At 35.5% G+C, this 25,551-nt stretch overlaps 3 protein-coding genes across 3 annotated transcripts; all 3 read right to left on the bottom strand.

Moving 5' to 3' along the window:
* Positions 1–929: 929 nt before the first annotated feature.
* On the bottom strand, positions 930–1,439 carry LOC125471488. The gene has a single exon (XM_048571924.1). The coding sequence runs from the start codon at positions 1,437–1,439 to the stop codon at positions 930–932; it is 510 nt and encodes a 169-aa protein (XP_048427881.1).
* Positions 1,440–18,699: 17,260 nt separating this feature from the next.
* Positions 18,700–19,448, bottom strand: LOC103943594. The gene is made up of 2 exons (XM_009353906.3): positions 19,191–19,448; positions 18,700–19,092 (listed from the first exon to the last, which is right to left on the bottom strand). The coding sequence occupies exons 1-2, from the start codon at positions 19,336–19,338 to the stop codon at positions 18,950–18,952; spliced, it is 291 nt and encodes a 96-aa protein (XP_009352181.1). The 5' UTR covers positions 19,339–19,448; the 3' UTR covers positions 18,700–18,949.
* A 783-nt stretch (positions 19,449–20,231) lies between these two features.
* LOC103943593 (LEC14B homolog) lies at positions 20,232–25,356 on the bottom strand. The gene is made up of 10 exons (XM_009353905.3): positions 25,195–25,356; positions 24,438–24,916; positions 24,174–24,293; positions 23,925–24,002; positions 23,025–23,198; positions 22,770–22,847; positions 22,223–22,398; positions 21,409–21,564; positions 21,117–21,177; positions 20,232–20,683 (listed from the first exon to the last, which is right to left on the bottom strand). The coding sequence occupies exons 2-10, from the start codon at positions 24,825–24,827 to the stop codon at positions 20,492–20,494; spliced, it is 1,425 nt and encodes a 474-aa protein (XP_009352180.2). The 5' UTR covers positions 24,828–24,916; positions 25,195–25,356; the 3' UTR covers positions 20,232–20,491.
* Between the last annotated feature and the right edge of the window lie 195 nt (positions 25,357–25,551).

The following is a 25,551-nucleotide window of genomic DNA, read 5'->3' as shown; positions in this document are numbered from 1 at the left end:
TTGTTTTTTTTTTTTTTAACTTTTTTTTATTTTTTTATATTTTACATAATTTGTTTTAAAAATTGTAAAAGTTCTTTTTTTCTTCCCTATAACTTCTAAACCATTAAACATTACATAACATTAAGTAACATGAAACAACATTAAATAAATTAAACAACATAAATAAATAAATAAAACATTTAACAACATGAATCTTAAACAACATTTTTTAAAACATTTAACAACATAAAACTTCAAACGCCTACTCCATGCTATTTTTAGCCCAAATATGTGCAACAAGATCCTGTTGTAGGTACTTGTTTGTGGTATGGGTACGTATCATTCTATAGCGCCTCATCTACTTATTTATAGAGATACTACCAATTCTTGGATTGAAAGGCCAAGTAAGCCTATCATATATTTTTGCACGAGCCCTTCTTGACCTATTTGGATCATCTTGGTCGTCATCAGACTCTCCATCAATATACCCATCTCGCTCATCCTCTACAATCATATTGTGTAATATGATGCAAGACATCATGACAGAGTCCAAATTTTCTCGACTCCACCCTCTTATCGGTTCGCTGATGATCTTCCACCGTGTTTGTAGATACCGAAAGCTCTTTCAACATCTTTCCAGTATGCTTCTTGGTGTAAGGTAAACAACTTTTGGCATCATTCCTAGGGTTTGGAATTGCTTGGACAAGTGTCGCCCATTTTGGGTAGATGTCATCTGCCAAGTAATACCTCATATTGTACTGACGGTCATTGATGTAGTAAAGTTGAGGTGATTTACCTTCCGTCAGGCTATTGAAGAGGGTGGAACGCCCAAGAACTATAATGTCATTTTGGGATCCAAGAACTCCAAAGAAAGTATGTCAGATCCATATGTCATTCGAGGCAATCGCCACTAACACAACAGTTAGCTTTCTCGACCTTCCGCAGAAGCCTCATTGCCATCCGGTGGGACAGTTCTTCCAATCCCAATGCATGTAGTCTAATGACCCTATCATGCCCAGAAACCCACAGTCTTCAGCTTTGCGAATGAGCTGATCCAGACCTTCGTGATTTGGCTCGCGAATGTACTCATCTTTGTAAACTTGAACAATTGTGACACATAATTGTTTAAGAGTATCAAGGTATGCAGACTCAGACATACCATGGGTTTCATCCATCGAATCAACTTGGGAGCCATATGCCATCATTCGGAGTGCAACAGTAACCTTTTGATGAGGTGAGAAACTAGGGCAGCCTACTCTGTCCTGCTTCTGTCGAAAGTATGGATTGACCTGCTGGACATCACAAAGTACACGCTTGAATGATGCCTCATCCGGACGCGACGTTTGCAATCCTCTTCTGTGTACACCGAATTGGGGTTGAAGTAGTTGTTCATCAAATTGGCATGCGTCATCGCTCTGTTTCGTGGTTTGTAAGAGTGACCAGCAATAGAGCCATCCCATTGAGGTTGTTGCGTAGTTGGCTAACACACCATGGCCACAGCCATGGTTACTGCTCTATTTTGTGCGTTGCGTCATACTTCATCTTCTTCATCAGACTTCTCATCTTCTCGTCTCATTTGCGCCCATTTTTCTTCCAATTTGGAATTGGATGAGGACCCCCAGTTGGAATCCAAAGAGGATCCAAAGTTGGAATTTATTGCGAACTTGAATTGAAAGAGATTGAATTGAAATAGATTGAATTCAAAGTTGTGTGAATTATAGCCTAATATCCACCTTATTTATAGCCCCAAAAAATTCAAATCCAATAGCTAGCTGAAGTCACTTAGTCGTTGGATTTGAATTTGAGTTGTAGTTTTTAAATAATAAATTATGTTTGGCCCTCGATTGGAGACAGTTTTTTGCGTCAGGGCTAAAACGAGCCATATGGCTCTTTGGCCCTCGGTTGGAGATGGTAAGAAATATGGACATGTACTGTTCATTAAAATATTAATTTCTTGGAGGGCCAAAGGGCTAAAACAAGCCCTCTGGCCAGCCTTTGGTTGGAGACGGCCTAAAGTCCTCCTACACAGTGGCAGTGTTACCCTTTCAAATTCAACATGAGTTCATATTCTCCTCTCCATGTTTTTCAGTTGTGTAATTGTAACAATTCTTTTTTGCAAAAATTGTAACAATTTTTTTAAGAGACAAATGTACTAGTTTGATTCGACTATATCGACATCACCATTTTGGCTGGTGAAAATGCTATTACTTCAGTAACAAAACTAAAATTGTCAAATTTGTTAACCAAATAATATGTTAGCACGCATGTTTAGTAAATAACATAAATATGTGCACTTATGAGAATTTTATTAGACTATGTCAAGGACAATTTAATTTCGTCGGCATTGCGTTTCCCTTTTTTTGGCAAGGTCGGGCGGAGAGAGGATTTTTGGTCCGCCAAACAGAGTGATGTGCCGATATCATATTCAGTTATCTTATATATAAAGCCAACAGCCCAATGAACAATATTTTTTAGGGTCACAAAGCTTCATAAAAGAAGTGGACAGGAATGCCCCTCAAACAAAATATTTCAAAAGCAGTCCAAAATAATGCATCAAATGTGGCAGAGGTATTTTTGTTATTTTAACAGTATTTTTTAATAATTAATTTTTTTTTTGTACAATTTTTTTTAATAATTAGTACTCCACAACATGCTAGCAATAATGTAATTCAATAAGTTGTTCATTAAATATTATTTTCTCTATTTTTAAACACGTTCAAAGCATCTTAAGAGGCTTGTAATATCGGTTATAAAAAAGGTCTTTTGCACGCGGATAATAATGTGATTAAATTAGTTATCAAATGATTGTTTTTTTATTTTTTTAAACAAACGATATTATTTACACTAAAGGGGAGGAGGTGGGCTTAGTCTCACAATGGACTAACAATAATGTGATTCAATTAGTTGTTTATTAAATATTATTTTCTCTATTCTTAATGTAAATTCAATATAGATCAATTTTATTATGTGAATTTAGCTGCTTTGATTTGTTTGGTTTATGAAGGGTTTCTTCTAGCATGATCTAAGATTATTCATTTACTTCAAATATTTGACTTTCTTTTTGTCAATTTATGCATATAAATACATTTAAAAAGTGTAAGTCGCACGTAACACGCTGTGATTCAAAAATTGTCTTGTGCACGCACGTGAGCTCATGTATAAAGGCTAGTGTGTGTAAAATAATTAAGTTTCTTGGAGTGATAAACGCAACTCACGTAACCAAATCAAGTAGAATCAATATGCTCCCCCTATGCACTCTTTAGTTACGGCCATTTTTTGCTTTTCATGGTCAATTATAGAGAAACAATGAGCGTAGACAATGGATGTCCAATCGGTAAGTTTTGACTCTTTTACAAGGGACACTTGACATTCATAAGCAACTTTTCTCTTCAATCCATGTTATTCCTTTTTCTTCTATACTCTTTACCGATTGGAAGATTTTTTTTATGGTTAGTTTATTAATCCGTAATTAAAATGGGAGAAATTGAGTTAAGGAGGAATTGAATTGATAAAGAATTGGAATAGAAATGAGTCAGAATTGAATTCATTGTTGGAAGATTTTATATTAAACTAAGCAACAGTTTGTGGTGCTGGGTTAATGTGAAGGACAAGTTTGAAATTTTAGAAATAAGTGAGGGTAAAAATCTATTTTGATACCCCCAACAACCCGGAATTCAATTCCCGCTTAAATGTAGGGAATTCAAATTCTGGAGTTGGATTCCAAAATTTGAGTGGGTCACACCAAATTTTTTATTCCCCAATATTTGGTAAATACTGGGTTATCCCGTAATCGGAATTTAATTCCGTATTTTGATTCCGATTACCTATATGTAAACGTGTCATTAGAATAATACTAGGCTACTCAACGTTTTGAAGGAAGAATATATAAAATAAGTTATTTTTCAATCACCAAACTGTATAAAACACATGGTGACGATTGATAAAAGTGTTACAAATTGTCTATCTATTTGTTGTAATTGATTGGGTAAAAAATGCGTTACAAATTGTCTATCTTATTTAATTAGATGCGTTACATTTATTTCAACTTGTGTAAAAGATAAACAAACAAGCACTGGTAGGAATAATATATATATATATATATCTCAAAGAAATAGGCCAAAAAAAATTGTGTGGTCCTTGTGTTGACACGCCACTTTTAATGTCACCCTCGTAGTGAAAAATATGTTAATTAAACTCCCGTGACGAGGCCTGTTAGCAATTGAGGTCCAAACTTATACGTTCTTTAGTCTTCCGTTGAACAAACTTATGTGACTATCACGTGGAGCTGTCAATCCATGTCAATTTCAGTTAAACCCTAAGTTATACTAGATGTCCATGACATACAATGTAATTTAGATTGAAATGATGATTTTGACCCCTTCACGTGAGTTTGTTTAAGGGGAATATTAACGGAAGTTTGGTTTAGACCTCAATTGCTAACAAACTTCACCACAAGAGTTTAGTTAACAATTTTTTCAACATCATGAGATATTGATAATGACGTGTTACCACATAGGCCACGAAAACAATTTGGCCAAGAAAATATTAACCAGGGGAGGACAAATCTCCAAACAAAGAACACATGTCAAGAGACAAGAGACCACAACAAACAAAGAGAAAGGTAATCATGGGACCTACAGAGATATTAGTGATCCAAAAATTGCAGACAAATGATTTCACAAAAATCCCCCAACAGACGTTCACTTTTGAATTTGAGATTCTTAAGATATATTTTCTGTTTTCATTTTTGTTACCAAGTGAACCGAATACCTAATATATGACTAGTTTGGTGTATTTGAATTCTTTTTTATCTTTGATGATATGGTTTCTTGACTAAGCTCATGTGTTGGATTAGATTTTGATTGTACTCATTTGATTACCTACATTGTTAAAATCTAGTATAATCTCATGATTTATCAAATTATTTTTCATCATTTGTAAACGGAAGTATGAAGTATTACTTTCATGAATAATAAATTTGACACCTAACTATGTTTAGCTAATGCAAATGCTGCATTGGGATTCATAGAGAGGCCAACAACTTATGCTGCGATGTGTCATTTGTCTCTCTATGGACTATGGAGACACATTGTTTGAAACTTTCCGCTAGCAATAATCAATTCTTATTTTCTCTTCACCACTACTAGCTCATTGAAATAGGAAGTTTTGCCTTTGTTGTTTAAATAATTTTGGATTTCTTCGCCCGTCGCAATTATTTTAAATTGTTGGCTGTTGGATCTTAGGGCATTAGACCATTAATTATATATTCAACTCTTCATTCATTATGCGTGTAATGTAACACTAAAAAATTCGTCGTATGAAACCTCCCAAAAAATCCTCCAAATTTCTTCTCTCCAATGGCATCTGCCCAGGTGTTGCACGCAGTTCCATTTTCATTTGTGGGACTCTCTCTATATTTACACGTCATCAGTCACCATGTTTCGACAACTTTATGCGTTTCTAATTTCTGTTTTCGTCGTTTAATGCGGGGATTCCCAGCTTCCCACGACATTTCTGGTTTGTAAATCAAAACCCAAATCCTAGCATCCACTTTCAGTTCTGGCGGTTGGAATATATTTGATTCTTTCACTTTCCTTTTTATTGTTTAATCCATTATTTAAACCTTCCATTAATATATAATATACCATTTTGGTCGGCCTCAATTCCAACATACACACGAGTATCATAATATCCACAAGACTAAATTTTAACAAAGTCTCTGATTTATACTACGAGTTTAATTTTTGTCTCTGAAGTCTACTAATAGTTTCTTCTGTCTTCAAATTATAATCATTCTAATTGAGGAATAAAATTGGAATTTCATCCAAACAATAAGAAAATGATTTTTTTTTTTTTAGAAAGATACTTGGCTCCTCAAGGATTGAGGAGAAACTCCTCCTTAAAATACCTTGTGACCAATTCATAAAACTTTGTGCTTATGATTGAAACTCCTTAAGGATATGACTAAACGATCTTAGCTTTAATTATTTTTTGCAGAGATGATTTTTACATAATAATTTATAATATAAACGGTTCATATCATAAGCACTAACTTCTAAGTAGACCAAGAAGTATTTTGAGGAGAAACTCCTCTTAATCTTAAGAGCCGAGCTCCTCCTTTATAAAATAAATTACATTTTTTTTCCTGTATGAAAAATCCACTGTATCCTTAAATTTGATGGAAAAGAAGACAGATTTGATGGAATGACCACTCATGCAACGCAGAGTTAAGTTGGAGGATGAAAAAAAAACTAATTTTAGAGTTCATGTAAACTAAATATGAAATAAAGTATAGAAACCTTTGCTACCACACACCCTATCCACTAATTACTATTTAGGAACGAGGATGGAACTCACCAAATGAACAAGTGATCCGCACTTGAAAACTTTCACCAGATTGACAAGACTATTCCTTTGTTTTTAATACTCGATGAGCATTTGGCTTTTAAGTAACTTGATTAATTGACCACACAAAAAAAAAAGTAACTTGGTTAATTACATGCAAGCCTGAGTAAAATCTGAAAATCAGACCCATAAACTAATCACGATTACTGAAAATTTGACAGCCAGGTTTGAAAATTAAGTAGCTATCCCTATCCCTACTCCATACCAAGATCCAAATACAGGGTCATCGTCAATACAAAAGAATATTAAGATGATACATTACTAAACGTATGTATTGCTGAGGGTATCCCACACCGGGAAGTCGGAGACTCAAGTCTTGTAATAAAAGTTCAAAAAGATGCTGAACTTTCATTGAGAATTAGTTTTGAATCGAATACTCACATTCTGAGTAGGAAATATATCAGGTGTGTGTGTGTGTGTGTGTATCAGGTATTCATATGTCATTTATAAACCCTAAATTTTTATATGTTTGATTGTTCTCCAAGCTCCATTCATGCACTCCCTCATGCTGAGGGAAACCCCACCCCGCAAAGATCCTACTTTGCAGCCACTGAATGAGCATGAACTTTATAGTTGAACTATATACTTATATATATATATATATATATATATATATATATATATATATATTATCCTGCGCGCATTGCCCTTATTTATTGATTTTTCCACAGTGGTGGCAATCGAGTGAAAAAAGTTCAACATAATTATTAAATACTGGATAAGTTGCTAGAATGAATATATTGACCATTGAAACATAATTAGGCGCATAGCGAAGAAGTGATTAGAAGTTTTTAGAAGCAGTATCTAAAAGGGTAAAAGCATAAAAGCTATATTATTGTGCACTCGAAGACGGAGGACTACAGTCAATAATACTAATTAATTTAATGTTCAATATTAATCCATACTCCATAGTCATATCAATTTCCAATAATTTATTGGTATTTCAAAGTCCTAAGAATGAAAGGTTAAGTTTGAGCTTAATTAGATTTAAGAATATTTGGGATGAAATTAAAGATACCCCATTTGGGCCACTTCTAATATACATATACATATTAGTTAATGGGCAAAAAAGTGAAGGAATGATGAGAAAAAATTATGTGAAAGAATAATGAGATGGAGATATAGAATATTTATACAAGAATTTTTGTACTCTACTTGATGCACGAGAAATATTTTATTACGAGAAAATTTAAATAGCTAGGAGCACAAGAAAAGTTAACAAATAATACATGAAATTCACCATCGGAGTGTAAGACGTGTGTACACAATTTCCTCAACATTATACACAAAATTTATTTTTCTAATATATTGTAGACATCTTTGTACATGGATTCTTCATACACATCTCTATCAAAAAAAGAAGAGGAAACTAAAGGTGCTTTACTTTCTACCACTAGGACAAATATATCGTCTGTTTTGATCAAATAAATGAATCAATGTCACTTTTCCTTGGTAAGGGGGTGTTTGGAGACGTACAACCTAGAATGTATGGGACTGAGAATTCTTAGGACTAAAAATTAAATTACCTTGAAATTAAGTTTCCTATATGTCCTCCGTATATTTCAAGAATCTATCCATTCATATCGTAGCATAAAGTCGAACTCAACGATGCCAGACAAGTCCTTCTCAATCATTCTTGGATTTAACCAGATTTATTTTGTACCAAGAGATATGGAAAACAATGAAAAACACGTTAGCCAACTGCGATTGTTTGTGAAGCAAGGAACAAAACAATAAGAAAAGTTCAAATTCTAGAGCCTACACAAAGTACTTCTGTGAAAACGTAATTAAATCAAAGTTTATATTATATCAGAATTAGGTGATCGCTGGTCCCATGCCTGCATATTAACAAAGACTGCATATAAACTAAAAAGAGAAAGTCATTTTACTCTAATATATAGTAATTAACTGATACCGTTATGCTATTTGTATCATTCAATTGATTAATCAGTAAAGTTGAAAATCCTGAATTAAGAATTAGAGTATTTAAGAAAATTAAAGAAAGTCATGAGCCAAGAAGGCCAAAGTAGTATTAAAATACCTCCCAAAAAAATAAGTCTAAACACAAGTGCAGAAAAATTTAACGAAGTAACCAAAGAAGTCACAATCCAAGTGTAGAAAAATTCAACGTCAATGGCAAGTGTAGAAAAATTCAACGTCAATGGGCAACCAACGCAGCGAACCAAGACGGACGACGAGGCAGAAGACCTAACACGGCGCTGGGACGACGCCGGCATGCAGTTTCTAGACTAAGTGATTTTCTCAAAGAAGAAATTAGATTTAAAAGAAATGATAGTCAGCTCAATAATGAAACCATTCAACATAAAATTCAAAATTTTGAAGAGAAACTTGAAAAAGAAGTCTGTGCATCATCCGTTCTGCCTTTTTTTTTTTGGGTCAATATCCCTACTGCCTTCTGGCATAGAAAACACCATGTTACAGCCTTCGATATGACAAGGGGCTTATAAGAAAAATATTCCCACTAAAGCTTGACCAAGTTAAATGAGCCAAGAAATAATGGAATTTTGTAAACAAGAAAATCAGAATTACTCAACATAAAAATAATTTGTAAAAGTAAATCCCCTTGGTCTTGCTCAGGGTTTTATGTCCATAAAATGTTGAATTAGAATGAGGTGCACCAAGACTGGTCGTCAACCCCTTCAATACTGTTTTAGAATGGATGAGATACCCAATCCCATATAAAAGAGATTTAATAAAATGACTAACTACGCCTAGTTGTTTCAAATTTTGATATGGAGAGTGGTTTTTGGAAAATTCAAATCCAAACCAAAAAAAAAAAAGGTAAATTACATTTTACCCCATCAGGTTTCAGTATAATTACAACCTCATACAACATCTTTAAAACATTTTAATCTCATACATTTAGCATTATTTTTTTTCAATTTCATACAACCATTAAAAAATCTATTAAATTAACCGTTAAGTGATGACGTGGCAAATATAGGTCCCTATTTGTGCTAACGTGGCTGCCTAATTTATGTCACGTGGCTAAACACTTAATAAAATTAAATTAAAATAATTAATTAAAAATAAAAATAAAACCCAAAATCCCCTTCGTCTTCCCTACCTGAGCCCAAAAAGTATGGCATCAATCCCTTTCGTCTTCCCCATCAATCCAGAAACTTTAACCCGAGCCTACCCCCTTCTCCTTACCAACTGGATTAACCCTCTTGGCCGACTGCTCCCCCGCTTGGGGATCGTTCTGTCCCCCAGCCTTTCTTCTGCTCTCGCTTCCTCTTCGTTTCCTGCCTTCTCAACGTCTGCATCTCTCGTTTTGTATGCGAATCCAAAAGCGTGCTCTTTGGCTCCGACGACTCTAACGGTGACGGAGATGGCACATTCAATTGGGATGGTGGTATTTGGAGCTCATCCTTTCTCGGATCTACATCGAACCCTTTGGCCAACTTCGAGTTCTCCGATTTTCGAAAGCTGCCACCAATCGACAACCCCAAATCCAACTCAACCTCCTCCTCTTTCAACGCCGGTTCAAGCTTCAAGTCCTTTTTTTTTTTTTTTTTTTTACTCTGAAAATCTCTAGGGTTTTTTGGGTTCAGATTTTCTGAGGGAGAGAAAAGGGGGAAGGGGAAATCGATGGGACGGAAGAGAGAGAAAGGGCCACAGTTGGGAAACAGAACAGTGGGTTGATGGAAGGTTGGCTCAGGTAGGGGAATTTGGAATTTTGGGTTAGATGGAGGTGTAGAATTAATGGGGGAAGGGTTGGTGATGGGGGATGGGAGAAGGGGGTGGGCTCGGGTGGGCTCAGGTGGGGAAGAGGAAGGGGATTTTGGGGTTTTTATTAAGTGTTTAGCCACGTGGCATAAATGAAGCAGCCACATCAACACAAATGGGGACCCCATATTTGCCACATCATCACTTAAAAGTTAACTTAACAGATTTTTTAACGGTTGTATGGAATTGAAAAAAGATAATACTAAATGTATGAGATTGAAATGTTTTAAAGATATTGTATGAGGTTGTAATTGCACAGAAACCTGAAGGGGTAACATGTAATTTACCCAAAAAAAAAGATAGATACAAAACTACTTTTGTTACCCCGTTTGAACATTACGAGTGGAATGTAATGCCTTTTGGATCAAAAAATGCACCTAGCAAATTCCAAAATATAATCAATGAAATATTCAACCCATTGAGTAAAATTTTCATAGTTTACAATGATGATGTTCTTATATTTTCCCAATCAGTGGAGCAACATTAGAAGCATTTGAATAAATTCTTAAAAATTGTAAAAAATAATGGACTGGTAGTCTCTACCATTAAGATTAAGTTGTTTAAAACCAATCAGAATCCTTCGATTTAATATCCACCAGTCCCAAATCAGCCCAATTAATCGAGTCATACAATTTGTAGACAACTTTCTAGATGGAATTCTTGACAAAAGTCAACTTCAGATATTCTTAGATTCTCTTAATTATATTGCAGACTTCTATCAAAATCTAAGAAAACAATGTAAACCCTTGTTTGATAGACTCCAAAGTAATCCTCCTCCTTGGTCTTTTAATCATACTGAAATTGTTAAGAACATCAAACAATATGTTAAAACATTACCTTGTCTTGGCATTCCTTCATTCAACTTTTTTTAAATTGTTGAAACTAATGCCCTCTTAAATTGGTTATGGTGGCATCCTCAAATAGAAAATATCTACATATCAACCTAAGCAAATTGTTCATTTTAGAAAAAGACGTCCAAAACATTGCATCAAAACAATTTTTTACAAGATGGCAATCTATACCTGAAAGGCAGTGAGAATTGTATACCTTATTTTCTCACCAGGGAATTCTTACAAGAAAATCATGACGAACAAAAAGCTAGCACAACAACAGTAACCTATAAAACTCCCTCATCCATGTCTTTAGTTAGAAATATTAGTCAACTTTCATCACAGATAGTTCACATTCCTCACCAGAGTCAGTCACTACAAATTGCCAATAGATTTATTAGCTTAGGTTGACAGGCCTTTTGTTGGGGGGGGGGGGGGTTGCACTCTAACTACATCGATATTGTTCCCAACTTTATAATTACCACTTGCCCAATCCATCAGGTGTGGGGTCTTGTCACAAAAGATATTAGTTAGAGTGGGGTAATCATATTTAAAGTTCTTATTTGTGACTTCCCCTTACCGATGTGGGATAGCTAACCCCATTTAGTGGTTCACACATGAAGATTCACACATTGGCAGTTGATTTACTAGCTTAGGGTCTAATGCTAGCAGCATTCAACCTAATTACTGTAAGAATTCTTATATCGAGTTGGGGCTACTCTAACTACACTGATATTGTCCCCAACTTAATAATACCACTTGCTCAGTCTGTCACGTGTGGGGTTTTGTCACCAAAAAACTCGGTATTAGTTAAAGTAGGGTAATCATATTTAAAATCCTTAGCCAACACGCTCCTTCACGTGGAAACCCTATTTAGTGGTTCATAAGTGAAGATCCACACATCGGCAATTGAAACTCAGAGGTCTGGATTGAAACTTAGAGGTCGACCCCAATAGAGTTTTGAATTGAAACTCAGAAGTCGGCTCCAATGGAGTCCGGACTTGTTTTCAATATTTTCAAGAAGTGCTTCTTAAAAACTCAGAGGCCGGCTCTATGTTAAGAGGCCAAACTTGTTTCCAAGCCCAACTTCCTAGTGACAAGCCTTTGGCTTGCATGAGCCCGTAACCGTGGACTCTGATACTAAGTTGGAATTCTTAGGTCGACAAGCCCGGGCGGGCACTCTAACTACACCAATAGTGCTCCCAACTTAGTAGTTACCACCTACCCAATCCGTTAGGTATCCCCAACTTAGTAATTACTGCCCAATCTGTTAGATGTGAAGTTTTCTCACAAAAAATTTCGGTATTAATTATAGTAGAGTAATCATATTTAAAGTCCTTATATGTGACTTCCCCCACTGATGTGGGATAGCCAACAATTACCAGTCAGCTCTTGTTTCCAGCTATGATCCTCTCACCTTAGAAATCTAGCTCAAACTGCCAAGGTTTGTTTTCTCCCAAACTGTCATTTCATTCCACCATGCCCAGAAAAGTCACTTAAGTTTTATAGAGCTATTCTATTTGAAACTGAGTCCATGGTCATTAAACCCATCGAAAACAAAAACAATGCCAATAAAGTTCTTACCATTCCCAATGGGGAGGTCATCCACACTCCTTTAAAACACTTGAGTCAAATATTCGATGCAATTATTATGAATTTATGATTTTATTGATGCATGGCATAATATCTTCCTACACCAAACAAAATATTTTAGTCACTCGGTAAGTTCCGAAGCCAATTCCCAACTTTGTTCAAATATTGGTGGGATATAAGCATGGCATGGACCATCCATTGATCTATTTTCTGAAAGTTTCAAAAAATTAGTAAGGGTCTGTTTGGTATCTTATTTGAAATTTTTTATCATTTCTCAAAATATGTCTTGAAAACAATTTTCTGTTAGACTCAAAAACTTGATTGGTTTGCAATTTAAAAATTTTAAATATTACGACTTAAACTAGACAAAAAGATCTAAAAAGAGAAGATCGTAGGAGAGGAAGAAAGAGGAGAGAGGAGGAAAGAAAGTAAGAGATGATTGAAGGAAAGAGAAAGAAGAGAAAGGATCGGATGAGATAGAGAAGAAGAGAAGTGAGAGAAAAAACAGAGAGAATAAAGAGAATGGATTGGAAGAGAGACGAAAAAGGTAAAAAAAAAAAAAAAAAAAAAGAGGAAAGAAAGAAAGAAGAAAAGAGAAAGAGAGATAAATTTGGAGTGAGAGGAGATGAGAGAGAGAAGAAATAAGGAGTTTAAATTTAAAAACTCTAAAAACTCATTTTTTATACTTTTAAATAATAGACTATATTTTTTAGTTAGTCTTGAGTTCAGTTTTTGAAAATAATCATACCAAACAAGTTTTTAAGGTCTAAAACTTGAAAATTATTTTTGAGTTTAAAAAGTTGGATTCAAGTAGAATACCAAACAAATCCTAAATTTTTTTTTTTTTTACCAGTTTACAAAGTCAAGAAAGGGGAAACAAATTTTGCCAATCTTTTACTTTTTGTTGCAAAATACAAGGTCCCCTAGATTCTCAAATTGTACTATAATGCCAATTGGGAAGAAAGTGATGTGTTCCGCCGAATCACAGTCAAATGGTGGGATAACTTCAAACATTACAGGATAACTGAACAAGTAAACAATGAATTCCCTATAGTTACACCTCTCCAACAAAGGTTTGCTACTTCAGAAGCCTCTACTTCTTCCATCACAATCGATGGAAAATCAAGGTAAAAACCAAAGAAATAGCCTGACAGTGAATACTCCAAGTTTCCTAAATGGGGCAAGAAGACGAAAACAACAAACTTCTTCGCTAGCCTCAGCTTCCAGTCAAAGGTCGGTTCTCCTACTCAGAAGTTGAGATGGGCATATTATCAAGATGCTAAAGATCCATATGATCTCAATGAAGACAAGGAATTAATTTTGAAGACAATTTATTTACGGTCGCTATTCATCTAGGACAAAAAATGTCAAATAGTGTTCTAACAAGTTACTATTTATCTACAGTGCTGTTGTTTGCAGAATTATTACACATCCAAAATTAACAATAAAAGTTAATTATTTGGACAAGCCTCTATTCACGCGTGCTCCAACGGTCACTCTTTCACTTACTCAAGCTCCAGCCTATAAATACAAGGCTCTAAAGCCTTAGACATAACGTTTTTTAATTTCAAGATTTATTTTCTCAAGTTCGGATAAATTAGTACAATTACCATGATTTATTTCGGTTTATTTTCTTGCAACTCTTCAATAAAATCTTTTAGTCAAGGTTTCTGTAAGTTCATTTTGAATAAATAAAAAGTTATAATTTCAATATCGCATTATTCTATTGTATTACTTTGCATCAATTATATTATATTACTTTGCATTAGTGTGTGTGTGTGTGTATTATTCTATCTCAATTGAGAGATGGCCCTTAACAATGGAGGAGGGGCTTTTACATTCTAATATTCATTGCGGGGTGGTAGGGTGCATGGCAATTTGACGCCTCGACCACCCAATTACATTTAAAGGTAGTATAGGAAGCATGAATCAAGCTGCCATCATTGATATATCAAGCAAGACATCCCTTTAATTTCTGCCAAAACCTTTAAAGATAAACCCCATACACAATTTTAATGGTTAAGTTGGATATAATATCATTTTAAGGTGGCCGTAGGTCGAGCCTCTTCTCCTGACAAGTGAGTGGTACATATATATATATATCATGGATGATGGTTATGATTGTAAATTTAAAGTCATCTTATATCATATGTATGTAGGGAACAAAGACAATACGTGACCCATGATGGAGTTGACTTCCAATTATCATCCATTTGATCCATAGGGTTTTAAATAATAGGGTATGTCATAATTATTTTCATGTGAATATTGTTAAAAATTATAGATCGAATGATATTTCTTTGATGAATTCTATTTAGACTTTTAGAAAGGCAAGTTAATGTGGGAATAATCAGTATATGTTGCAGATGATACTTTATCATAGTGACGGAACGTAATAATACCTATAAACTCTAGTGCGGGTTCGAATAACAATCCTCTAAGGCTTAAACATAAGTCAACTGCACTATTAAGTTAGTGAATACCGCTGCAAGATAAAGATTAGGATCCTCTAAAGATCTTAGCTTCCAACATATCAAACTTTAATCTAGAAATTATTACATTTGGAAAATTGTAGAGGTCAACTTGTAGGATCCCAATACAATTAAGAATATATTTATACTCTAATTATTTTTCAAGGGTATCTTAATTAAAGTGAGAATACAAAGTCAAGGCCACGTATAAAAGCAACAAAAGTTGCTGGTGTTCATATAACGCATGCTCCATAAGCTTAAGCATAAGGGTGTCACTTAAATTTCTACTAATAGATACCTATTAAACATTATTAAAATTGGCCAATCCACATCTAGTCTTCCGGATGATCGCAAATTAATCGATTCCATTAATGTTGAAAATGAAATAAAATACTGCTCATCATAGAAAATGGGGGACAATGATGGCTCCATCTGCACGGGGAAATATGATCCACTTTGCAATATTTTGTCCGCAATTGATCAAAATGATCATTTTAGGTAATTAGCTAAAATGATCAATTTTTTATGTTTGATTGCTTAAATGGTTGAATCAAGTATCGACGATAGATGGATTATATATCAACAACATGCTAAAAACGGATCATCGCTTAACAGTCAAACGTTAAAAGTGGATCATTTTAATCTAAAGCTCTTTTTTAAATTCTAATTATTGAAATGATCAATTTTTAGTATATTATCAGTTTCTGATCGTTATATTGTCAAATTTGTATTGATGTGTTGCTCATGTATAATTTTGTTCAATTCAGCAGTCAGGTTCTAAATGAGATCATTTGAGCCAAAAGCTCATGTTTTGTAGCTAAAACTGCGTGCTAAGATAATGTATACACCTAAACCTTAGATAGGTGGAAATTTATACAAAATTAAGAAAACTCAAAGTCAATGCATGGGTTATGGGTTTCTCCATCACCATTCATTTTTTTATACTTCTGTTTTCAACTTTTTTAGGACAATTAGCAGGAAAGGTTAATCTCTGACATTTGGTTGTAAAAATAATTAGTGTTTATTATGCTGTTGTTGTATCATCGTTTCGTGGTTGTTATGTCATCATTGAGTTAACAATGTTGTCGTTACTAAAAATTGATCATTCCGGCTAATTTCCCCGTTTTATGTAAAGAATCAGGTTTGAAAATTCTACAGAACAAGTATGGTGCATGCATGTGTGTATGAATGTGAATCGGAAAACTTGGACGTTTTGAAGATGCATAAGATCTGCCAGAATTGTCAACCACCTTTACAAAGTATAAATTGTGTTAACATGGGCATGTATAATTTATATAAGGTGCAAGATCCAAAAGATACATGTCAGTCATGTTACTCACAAAAAAAAAAAAAAAAAAAACAATTTTGGATATATATTCTTTGCCTCCTTGATGTTTAATAATTTGTGAATACAAATGTGAACATAAATTTTGTTAAGAACATTCGATCAAGCGCACGCACGTAGTTTACAACCTGAATCTAAAAATTAAAAGTTTAATCCATGGAAGATGAATCAATTTCACTTAAGAAGATCGTCTAGGTTGCAAAAGTGATGCTCACATTGATGTCTTAATCTCCACCACAGGATGTATAACAGGTTGATTTTGAATGATAACGAAAGAGAAGATAATTTTGATGGATTAGAACTCAAAAGGGTTGGGTTGCTGGTGATTGAAGTAGAAGATGATTATGCTTCAACAGCAGCCGGGTTCGCGGAGCGAAGATGCCTCCAGATAAAATTTAACATTCTTCGAGTATCATGAAGGAATTGCAAACGGAAATGCTAAAATTGCTTTATGACAACCAAAAGCACTCTCGCCTGCTTTTGATAGAAAACGAAAAAGTGCTCCAGGTGATGTACTAAGGATATTCAAAGTCCCATTACTCCAAATCTCTCTTATGGCCCGTTTTTATTAGTCTTTGATCATCTCGTGGCTCCTGCTTCATGACATGCTACATCATGCTGACGGTCACAAGCCACAACTCCTGACTGCAGATTACTGTGGAACCCAAATTTGATCGATGATCATAATGCGCTTGGGCGACTGACCTTAGCAAAGTTCTAAGACTACTCACACCGTGCCCCAAAAGAGGAACAAAATTAAGTCATCCATTCCATTCTTAGGGAGCCAGTTTGATAGTTGAATTTGAAAGAAGCTGGAAGAACTAGAGCTACGGTTGGGCCGCAACCTACAGAAATTGTAATACAACATACTGTAGTGGCCCAAAAAGTTAGAACAGCTAGCTAAAGAAAATAAACCAACAGGAAGCTCTTACTGGCTTACTCAGAGTTTCTTAACCAATCTATGTACAGAAAATCTTGCAAAAATATGCCGTCCAAGTTCTAACATCGAATATCAGTGTAGGTACAAGATTCTCACTTACCCTCTCTGTTTTACACATGCGACCCCTATGAGAGATTGAACACCAGGACACCTACTGCAGGAAGTGAAGCTTCAAAGCGCAGTTTAGCAAACAAACCATTAATGAAATCATTCACAAAAGGTGCCTCATCCAAACCAAGGAAGTTTTGAGGTATACTCAACATTTACTGATGCTTTACATCACTAAACAAGTAAATATGGTCCAAGACTTATAGTAGCCTAAACAAGAACACTCGAACATCTTAGACCTTCTCACTAAACTTTGAGGATATGTATAGTTATATGTACCAATACATAGTGTTTGTTGAGGTCCTTGACATCCACAAACTCACTTGATTTAGGAAGTCAGGCCACACATCCCCAAAACAATCAGGGAAACCTAAATGTTCTTAGAATCCTAACATCAACAAACACAAAATTCAAGCTCATTCACTATTAGACCTTCTCACTAAACTTCCAAGACTTATGGTAGCCTAAACAAGAACACTCGAACATCTTAGACCTTCTCAATAAACTTTGAGGATATGTATAGTTATATGTACCAATGCATAGTGTTTGTTGAGGTCCTTGATGTCCACAAACTCACTTGATTAAGGAAGTCAGGCCACACATCCCCAAAACAATCAGGGAAACCTAAATGTTCTTAGAATCCTAACATCAACGAACACAAAATTCAAGCTCATTCACTATTGGACCTTCTCACTAAACTTCCAAGACTTATGATAGCCGAAACAAGAACACTCGAACATCTTAGACCTTCACTACACTTTGAGGATATGTATAGTTATATGTGCCAATGCATAGTGTTTGTTGAGGTCCTTGAGGTCCACAAACTCACTTGATTTAGGAAGTCAGGCCACACATCCCCAAAACAATCAGGGAAACCTAAATGTTCTTAGAATCCTAACATCAACGAACACAAAATTCAAGCTCATTCACTATTGAACCAAAATCAAACAACTAATTATCCAAATCCGAATGAATTATCATCTGTTGGATCATAACCAAATTAGTAATTACCAATAGTTCTTGAGCATTGAAGACTAAGACGACACGCATATCCTCAACAAATACAACACAAAATCAGCTGAAAGTAACATAACAATTTGCAGAATGGAGGAAATTGTTTTTGCAGAGGAATCATTGATGAATGCTATGTACAAGCAATCAAACCAGAGTGTCCGAATAATCCAATTCATCGCCTTTTTGGGTTTGCATATTAAGTTAAGATTAAAAGTGTAACAAAATTCAAAATAAGAGGCAATCACTAATCCAATGCACCAAACAAACCCAAAATACTATATATATAATCATACTCAGTAAAATTCTATATATATTCCGAAACCGATACATAATCCAGCATTGCAGTTGTGCAAACTTTTCTAACATTTAGTAGTGTCAGGAAGAAGTATTTCACTCCCTAAACACATTAATTCAACATAATTTAACCGATTCATTTGAAATGTGACCAGATTTGAACAGACCCACTGAAACCTCAGTCTTACAAAGCAGCAAATTTTGGAAAAATCAAGGGATTTCACGAAACCTGGCGGAGCAGCAGCCTCCGGGTCGTGGCCAACCCGACATTCTTCGCGGCCCTATCGTAGCGGGCACCCGAATCCGACTCGTCGTGGTACCAACCGACCGATTTCTGAGCTTCCAGAACAATCTGCGATATACCTGAACAGAATTCGGCCCCCAAATCACAAAATTCAGAAAAAAAGTCTCACCCGGAAACGAAAAAAATTTAAAAAATTGGGAAGTGAGATGAATGCTACCTTGCTTAACGGTCTGTTTGTTTTGGCGGATCTCGTGGATGGTGGCGGAGATTTTCCAGTAGAGAGGGCGGCCGACGTAGAAGAGGACGAGAACGACCAGAGCCACGATTAGTATGCGGAAGGTGATCCTTGCGGCGGGCGACGCCATTTTCGTCTGCTTTTCGTGTTCTCGATTGCTTGGGTGTTTTGGCTATGTCAGTTGGCGTTGGCGAGGAAAATAGATTTTGTTGTTTGGTGGTGCGTGCGTAAGGAGGTGGGAGTTTCCGAGTATAGTACTATTTAGTAGGCACTAACACAAGGTTACGTTGATCACTTCGAAGTCTCAATGGTTGGGCACGAATTTTAAATTCGTATTTCAGACATTATGTTTTAGGTTTAATTTCTCTCGTGTGTGAATCATACGATAATGATCAAAGAGGCTGGAATGTCTTTATGAGTTTCTCTAACCCCCAAAACAATAAAATGCAATCACGAAGCCATCAACTGGTCTCCTTTTTAAGAAAGAAAAAAACACTAAGTTAAGTTATTCCACTCTTGGATTGCTCTCAAAAACATCATTTTCATTACCTTAAAAGATAGACAGGATGTAGTTGTGGTTTTTACATCATAAATTTGTATCTCTCCATGCAAATGGAATGAGGATTCTCGCTGGATCCTCTTTGTGAGAATCTCGAAGATCCTCAAATCATGTTCATTCATCGTACATCGTACAATCAAAAATCATTTTAAATACTTTTATTTAAAATTAAATATGAATAGTACTTGATAAAAACTAATCATACGATGTACAATGAACAAACACGATTTGAGAATCCCCGGGATCCTCACAAAGAGGATCCTGAGAGAATCCTCATTCATGCAGATGCTCTTACAAGATCAAAAAAAAGAACGACCTCAAGCCAATAAGGTTTTCTGCTTTGCAAAATTCTGGAGGGGAACGTCTATGTTGTTAAGTTGTTTACTTTACTGTAAAAAGATTACATTTTCAGATATGTTAATGAATTACAACATGCCTCGTCTATCATAATTAAAAACCAACAATTGGAATGAATATTTGAAATACATTATTTGAACAATAGTGAAACTTTATACAATAATTCGATTTTAAATACATAAAATTACATATTTTACATGCGGACAGCTGTTACAAAGCTGCCAGGAACCAATTTAAACTTTATAATTTCTCTGTAATTACTGCAAAAGTTGTTTAAAAAAAGCAGTATAACTTCAGAGAAGGTACGAAAATCATGAACCAACATAATACCAAATCATCTTGTGAAGCGCAAAACAATGAGCCTTGTTCAATAGAAGCCTCTCCTCCGGCGTATTTTCGGCCTCACGAGGGTGCGAACTTGGTCATCACCAGGAAATTCCCATCGGGCGACGGTCCCGTCCCAAGAAGAGCTGACCAAAATGGGATACAGAGGATGCCAACTACAGTCTCTTACAGGTCCTTCATGATGATCTAGTTTCGCAACTTGAGCTCCGGTTACCTTCATAGAAACAAACAAATTACTAGAGATCGAATATCACGTTCTCAAGATATAGCAGTTTGAAGTGTGCAGGATGGCCTGTTTTACTGGCCTTTGTGGTAATAACAAACCTACAGACTAAAGTTATGAAACTTTTTAACGGGAGTGTTAATTTCATAAAGGACTGCCAACGATGATTCTTGCTTTCCTACAAGGAACTCTCGTACCATCATTTACTTTTCAAATCATCTTTTTTTTTTTTCCTAACTAGTCTGAAAACGAACCAATTATGTATCAACATCCCTTTTACGGTTCATAGAAATGCACATGAAATTTTATACCTAGAAATGAACATGAAAACAGATGGCAAGTGACTTCCCATTACATTTTCCTTAACAGGACACGAGAAGAACATGATCTTGGTGATGAGAAACATAAAAGGCCAGTTACTTACCAGATCATATATATAGACGGAATGATCACTTGAGCCAGTATAGATATACTTTTGTCCAGTACTGCAATGAGCAGAATAGAAAGTTAGAAACATCATCTGATACTCCTAAACAACTGTGTGTCAACACAGCCAACTCATCATATGATATCATCAGATGAAACCAGAAGCCTTAGAACCAAAAGAATAGGCTATAAGATTGCGGAAAATACACGTACTCCAGCATCTTTGAATTCGCACAATGTTTTTAAGACAAATTCCACATACAGAATTAGAATAAAGAAATAAAAATTACCTATATGCTGGAGAAAAGTAACAGCGAATTAAAGTGCGCAGGACTGAATGGCCTCTATATGTAGCCAATGACTGATCATTTGGATGTTTCAGAGTTCTTGCATGAGCTGGGTACTTCATCCATCTGTAATCCCAGTCACAATCTGTAAGCCTAGGGCTGCTCATTGGAAAGTTGAAAATCAGAGGCCACAAAAATATTACGTTTAACCAAGAAAGGGTCTATAGACTCTAGACTTTAGGCCCTGAGCCACTGTATCTAAATAACAAAAGTTATTCAACAAGAATGCGATTCTGTGCACAGACAAACACAAGCAGACGGGTTCAAATTAACTTAAGACCCATGAACCGCATGCTTTAATATGGTACAAATAGAATGGTTCAACAAAAATAAGAGATATCCCAGCATGCTCTAATAATAGAAGCTGTTGTACTCGCTTGATCTCACAAAGCTGCTTTAATATGACAAAACAATATGATAAATGGTTCACCAAAAACAAGAAATATTCCAACATTAATTATAGTACTATTCACAAATAGCCCTCCGTTCTGCTACTATATGTTCCCCGGTCATTTAGACCAAAATAAACTTGAAGCATTAAACATCAATTTAACCACATTATTCTTAGCCCAAATACAACAAAACTATTTTGCACACTATAGAATATTATAGAGTCAAAACAATTGGAGGACAATATACTAAAATTAAGTCGACTTATCTCATGCTGACAGCAGTAAAATTCATATTTCTACAGCACCAAACAGAAAGCCAATAACTTAAAATGAGCAGAAAAGGGAAACAAGTAATACAGACGTACTAGATAGCTCTAGAGGACATCTTTCTTATATCCCAGAGTTTGGTTGTCTGGTCCTTCCCGTTTGATATTAAGTAACGCCCGTCTCCCCGGCTATCGATAAATGTAATGCCTTCAAGATGTCCCATCAGGACCCCAGATGCTTGTCCGTTCGTCATTAAGCAGCGTCTGTCCCACACCTGTGCGAGAAAATAGAAAACGCCTAAACTTCATGGGGACTTCATAGCTCAATAGTAAAGAACATATTAAGCACTTAACCCCACACCCATGAGAGAGAAAATGACAACATAAAAAGGAAAAGCGTTCCATTAGTTAAACAACACTTATGCACCAAATTTAGGTTTTGATGCTGGGATATTGAATCTCAAGATTTGAACAACTCTAGCAAAGAACATGTTGTGAAAACGTAACAGCATTTTAGAGTGACAGTTCAATGACTACAATAAGGAAAGCCAGAGTTGAAAAAAAAAAAGAAAAAAAGAGTACCATACAATGAAGCAATCATGGTTTCTACATCTTATACCATATAAAGACCAGAGATGAACCCTACCTTACAGAGGTTGTCGTCACTGCCAGAATATATGAGATGGCCGGTCTCATCAGCAAAGCACACAGTGTTTACATCAGACTGCAACAAAAGATGAACAAAATAATCAAATGATGCTTTTAAGTGCCATCCAGAGTCTCCAGAGGAAGGAACTAGTATGGGAGACTGTGTGTCTTTAAAATTAAAAGTAAATGAAAAACTTCTTCGAAACCACCATCAAGAAGTAATTCGAGTATATTATATTGTTAGATCCTTTACCTGGTGAGCTGGTATTCGGAGGCTAACTTTATTTGCTTGGAGATCATAAACATATATTGAAGCATCACTACTTGCAGCAACAAGCTCTCGCCCATCAGTTGAAAATTTAACTGAGAAAATTTCAAATTCATCCTCATCGCCTTCAATAGAAAAATCCAGACCTTCATGAATTTCCTGAATTAAAAGAAAGTTTTTTATGCTAAAAAAAAAAAGACTAGTAAGAACTAGAAAATGACTCTTTGTAGCACAAAATCATCATAGAAAAGAAACCGACTATTAAACGTGAATAATCAATTGATTAAAAAAATTGTACCCCCCAAAAAGTACAAATTCATGTTATAATGAGCATTATAGGGTGAGCTGTAACATCTGAAGTCATCAATATGCCATAATAGATTATCCAGGAAAAACAATAATTTGGAAATGTAAACATCGTCAAATTGGATTACTTTCTTTTCCTTCACCAGAAGATCTCCACTTCGAGATTCAACAGATGGTAGCATATACCACAATTCAGATACCATAACCTTTAACAGATATCCAAGACAAGTACCCCTAGCTGATTTCAGATAAACATTTTACAGATCTTGTGATCTGGTAACATTGATAAAGATATCTACTTTACAAGATGATAATAAAGATTCATACAAGATTATGTTGAAAAACATTATCGGTTAGATAAAAAAGATTCCCCAGGAACATTGTTGATTTGGTAACCTATTTTACAAGATGACAACAAAGATTCATACAAGATTATGCTGAAAAAATCATCGGTTAGTTAAAAAAGAATCACCAGGAACATTGTTGATTACCAAATCTGTAGATGAACCAATTAACTAGTAAGCGATTCATATGAAATTCAAAGCTAGTAGCACTATAAGGACCACTAGTTTCACATACCGTAACATTTGCAAGTGACTCCGTCATAGAAGATCCCACATTCACAATATTGACAACCGGTGTCATGCTAGCATAAACCTGTAATTCCATCGGCAAAAACAGGCATTAAAACAAACATGGGTTCAGAAAGGACCATGCAGTATTTACACTTACGCATATATCATAAAGGAAGAATAAGTTCAGATTGTAAAGTCATAGTTATATAGACAAGCTCCTTCTTATTCAACAAACCAAACATCATAAACTCACAAGATAACGTTGGTCCGGTGATAGAGATGTATCGGTAATAGTCCATCTCAAGCTTTTGGTCAGGATATCCTTCTGAACCTTCCATCCCTTTTCAACATTATATATTCTAATATGGCCTCCCTGTTTCATTAAAAGAAGAAGAAAATTAGGATTGCAAAACTGCAGTTGTGTGCATGAATACTGGGAAATTGATTTTTAAGTAGAACAATTCAAAATCACAACAAGAAAAATGAATTATAACATCAAGCTAATAAATTACAATACCTGAAATCCAGCAACAAAAAACAAACCATCATTCGAAAATTGAGAAACATAAGCAGGACTTCCGGACTGGTCCACCCCCCAAGGACCATTTATGGGCAGATACCGGCTCAAAACATGGCAACAATCTGCCAACGAGAATCTTCCCCGCCCTGAATAATTACTTTCACGACCGGCCAGCATTTTCATCGTTGAAACCGGTAACCTCAACTTCCCAGCCATATCCCCGCTCAAAAGTCGGTGGGGTCTTGATCGATGCTTAGTGAGTTGAGCAATTTCATGATCAAAATCATTGGATACTTCATCAGGTCCTTTACTTGAACCGGAACCTTCAGCAGGATTTCCGCTATCACAGGCGCTATTATCTTTACCAAACCTCGCTCTGTAACTCATTTTGTTTTCTAATTTTAACCCAATACCAACTACTCAATGGACCTTTATAACAAATTATCAACGTAATTTAGTTCTGATCATGGTTAAACCTGCACAGTAAAAGTGTATAATTCAGCGCTCAGACCTTAAAAGTCCCTAAACTTCAAACCTGAACCATCTTACTCACGGTTCACAGTTCACGCACAGTAAAAACACAGCTCAAATTAACCAGAAAATTAAACCAAACCCAGTAAAACCCAATTCAAATTCATCAAAACCCAAACAATATTCAAACAAAAGATTCGAACTTTGAGTTCCCATTCAACATTTGTAGGCAAAGGATTACAAATTTCACCGTTGAAGGATAACCAGAGCTACGGTGACTTACGTGGCCAATCGAGTTTCGATCTCTACGAATTGGAGGAGAGGAGAAAGGACGTGCGATTTTCAACTGAGCCCGAGAGTGGAACGATCACCGCCATGAATGGATTTTGTGTGGAAGGAGAGGTAGTTAAGGTGGAGCTATACGTGTTTTAAATGCAGGGCGTGGTCATGGTGAAACAAATGATGATGAGCGGAGTAGATTCTCTCTCCCCTGTTCACTTTCCTCCCCTCCTCTCACATATTTTTTTTTCTTTTATAAAATAATTCAATATAAGATGTTGACGTGATTTAATCGTAACCGTTCAAATAAGGAGGGAAGGATCAACTCGAAGAGTGGAACCGTTACCTACTGTGAATATTT

Source organism: the organism of the source record quoted next, unplaced genomic scaffold (assembly GCF_019419815.1).
Source record: "Pyrus x bretschneideri cultivar Hongxiangsu unplaced genomic scaffold, Pyrus_bretschneideri_v1 Contig6, whole genome shotgun sequence".
Classification (NCBI taxonomy): domain Eukaryota; kingdom Viridiplantae; phylum Streptophyta; class Magnoliopsida; order Rosales; family Rosaceae; genus Pyrus; species Pyrus x bretschneideri.
The sequence above is the reverse complement of the archived record's forward strand: the minus strand, read 5'-3'. Positions and strand labels throughout refer to the sequence as shown.

Coding starts and splice junctions, on each gene's coding strand:
- LOC125471488 (XM_048571924.1), bottom strand. CDS start 1,439: ATGGGATGGCTCTATTGCTGGTCACTCTTACAAACCACGAAACAGAGC.
- LOC103943594 (XM_009353906.3), bottom strand. CDS start 19,338: ATGGCGTCGCCCGCCGCAAGGATCACCTTCCGCATACTAATCGTGGCT. Junction 19,093..19,190: donor CAAACAGACCGTTAAGCAAG/GTAGCATTCATC, acceptor AATTCTGTTCAG/GTATATCGCAGATTGTTCTG.
- LOC103943593 (XM_009353905.3), bottom strand. CDS start 24,827: ATGAGTTACAGAGCGAGGTTTGGTAAAGATAATAGCGCCTGTGATAGC. Junction 23,199..23,924: donor AGTCACTTGCAAATGTTACG/GTATGTGAAACT, acceptor CTTTTAATTCAG/GAAATTCATGAAGGTCTGGA. Junction 22,399..22,769: donor GTGACGACAACCTCTGTAAG/GTAGGGTTCATC, acceptor TTTCTCGCACAG/GTGTGGGACAGACGCTGCTT.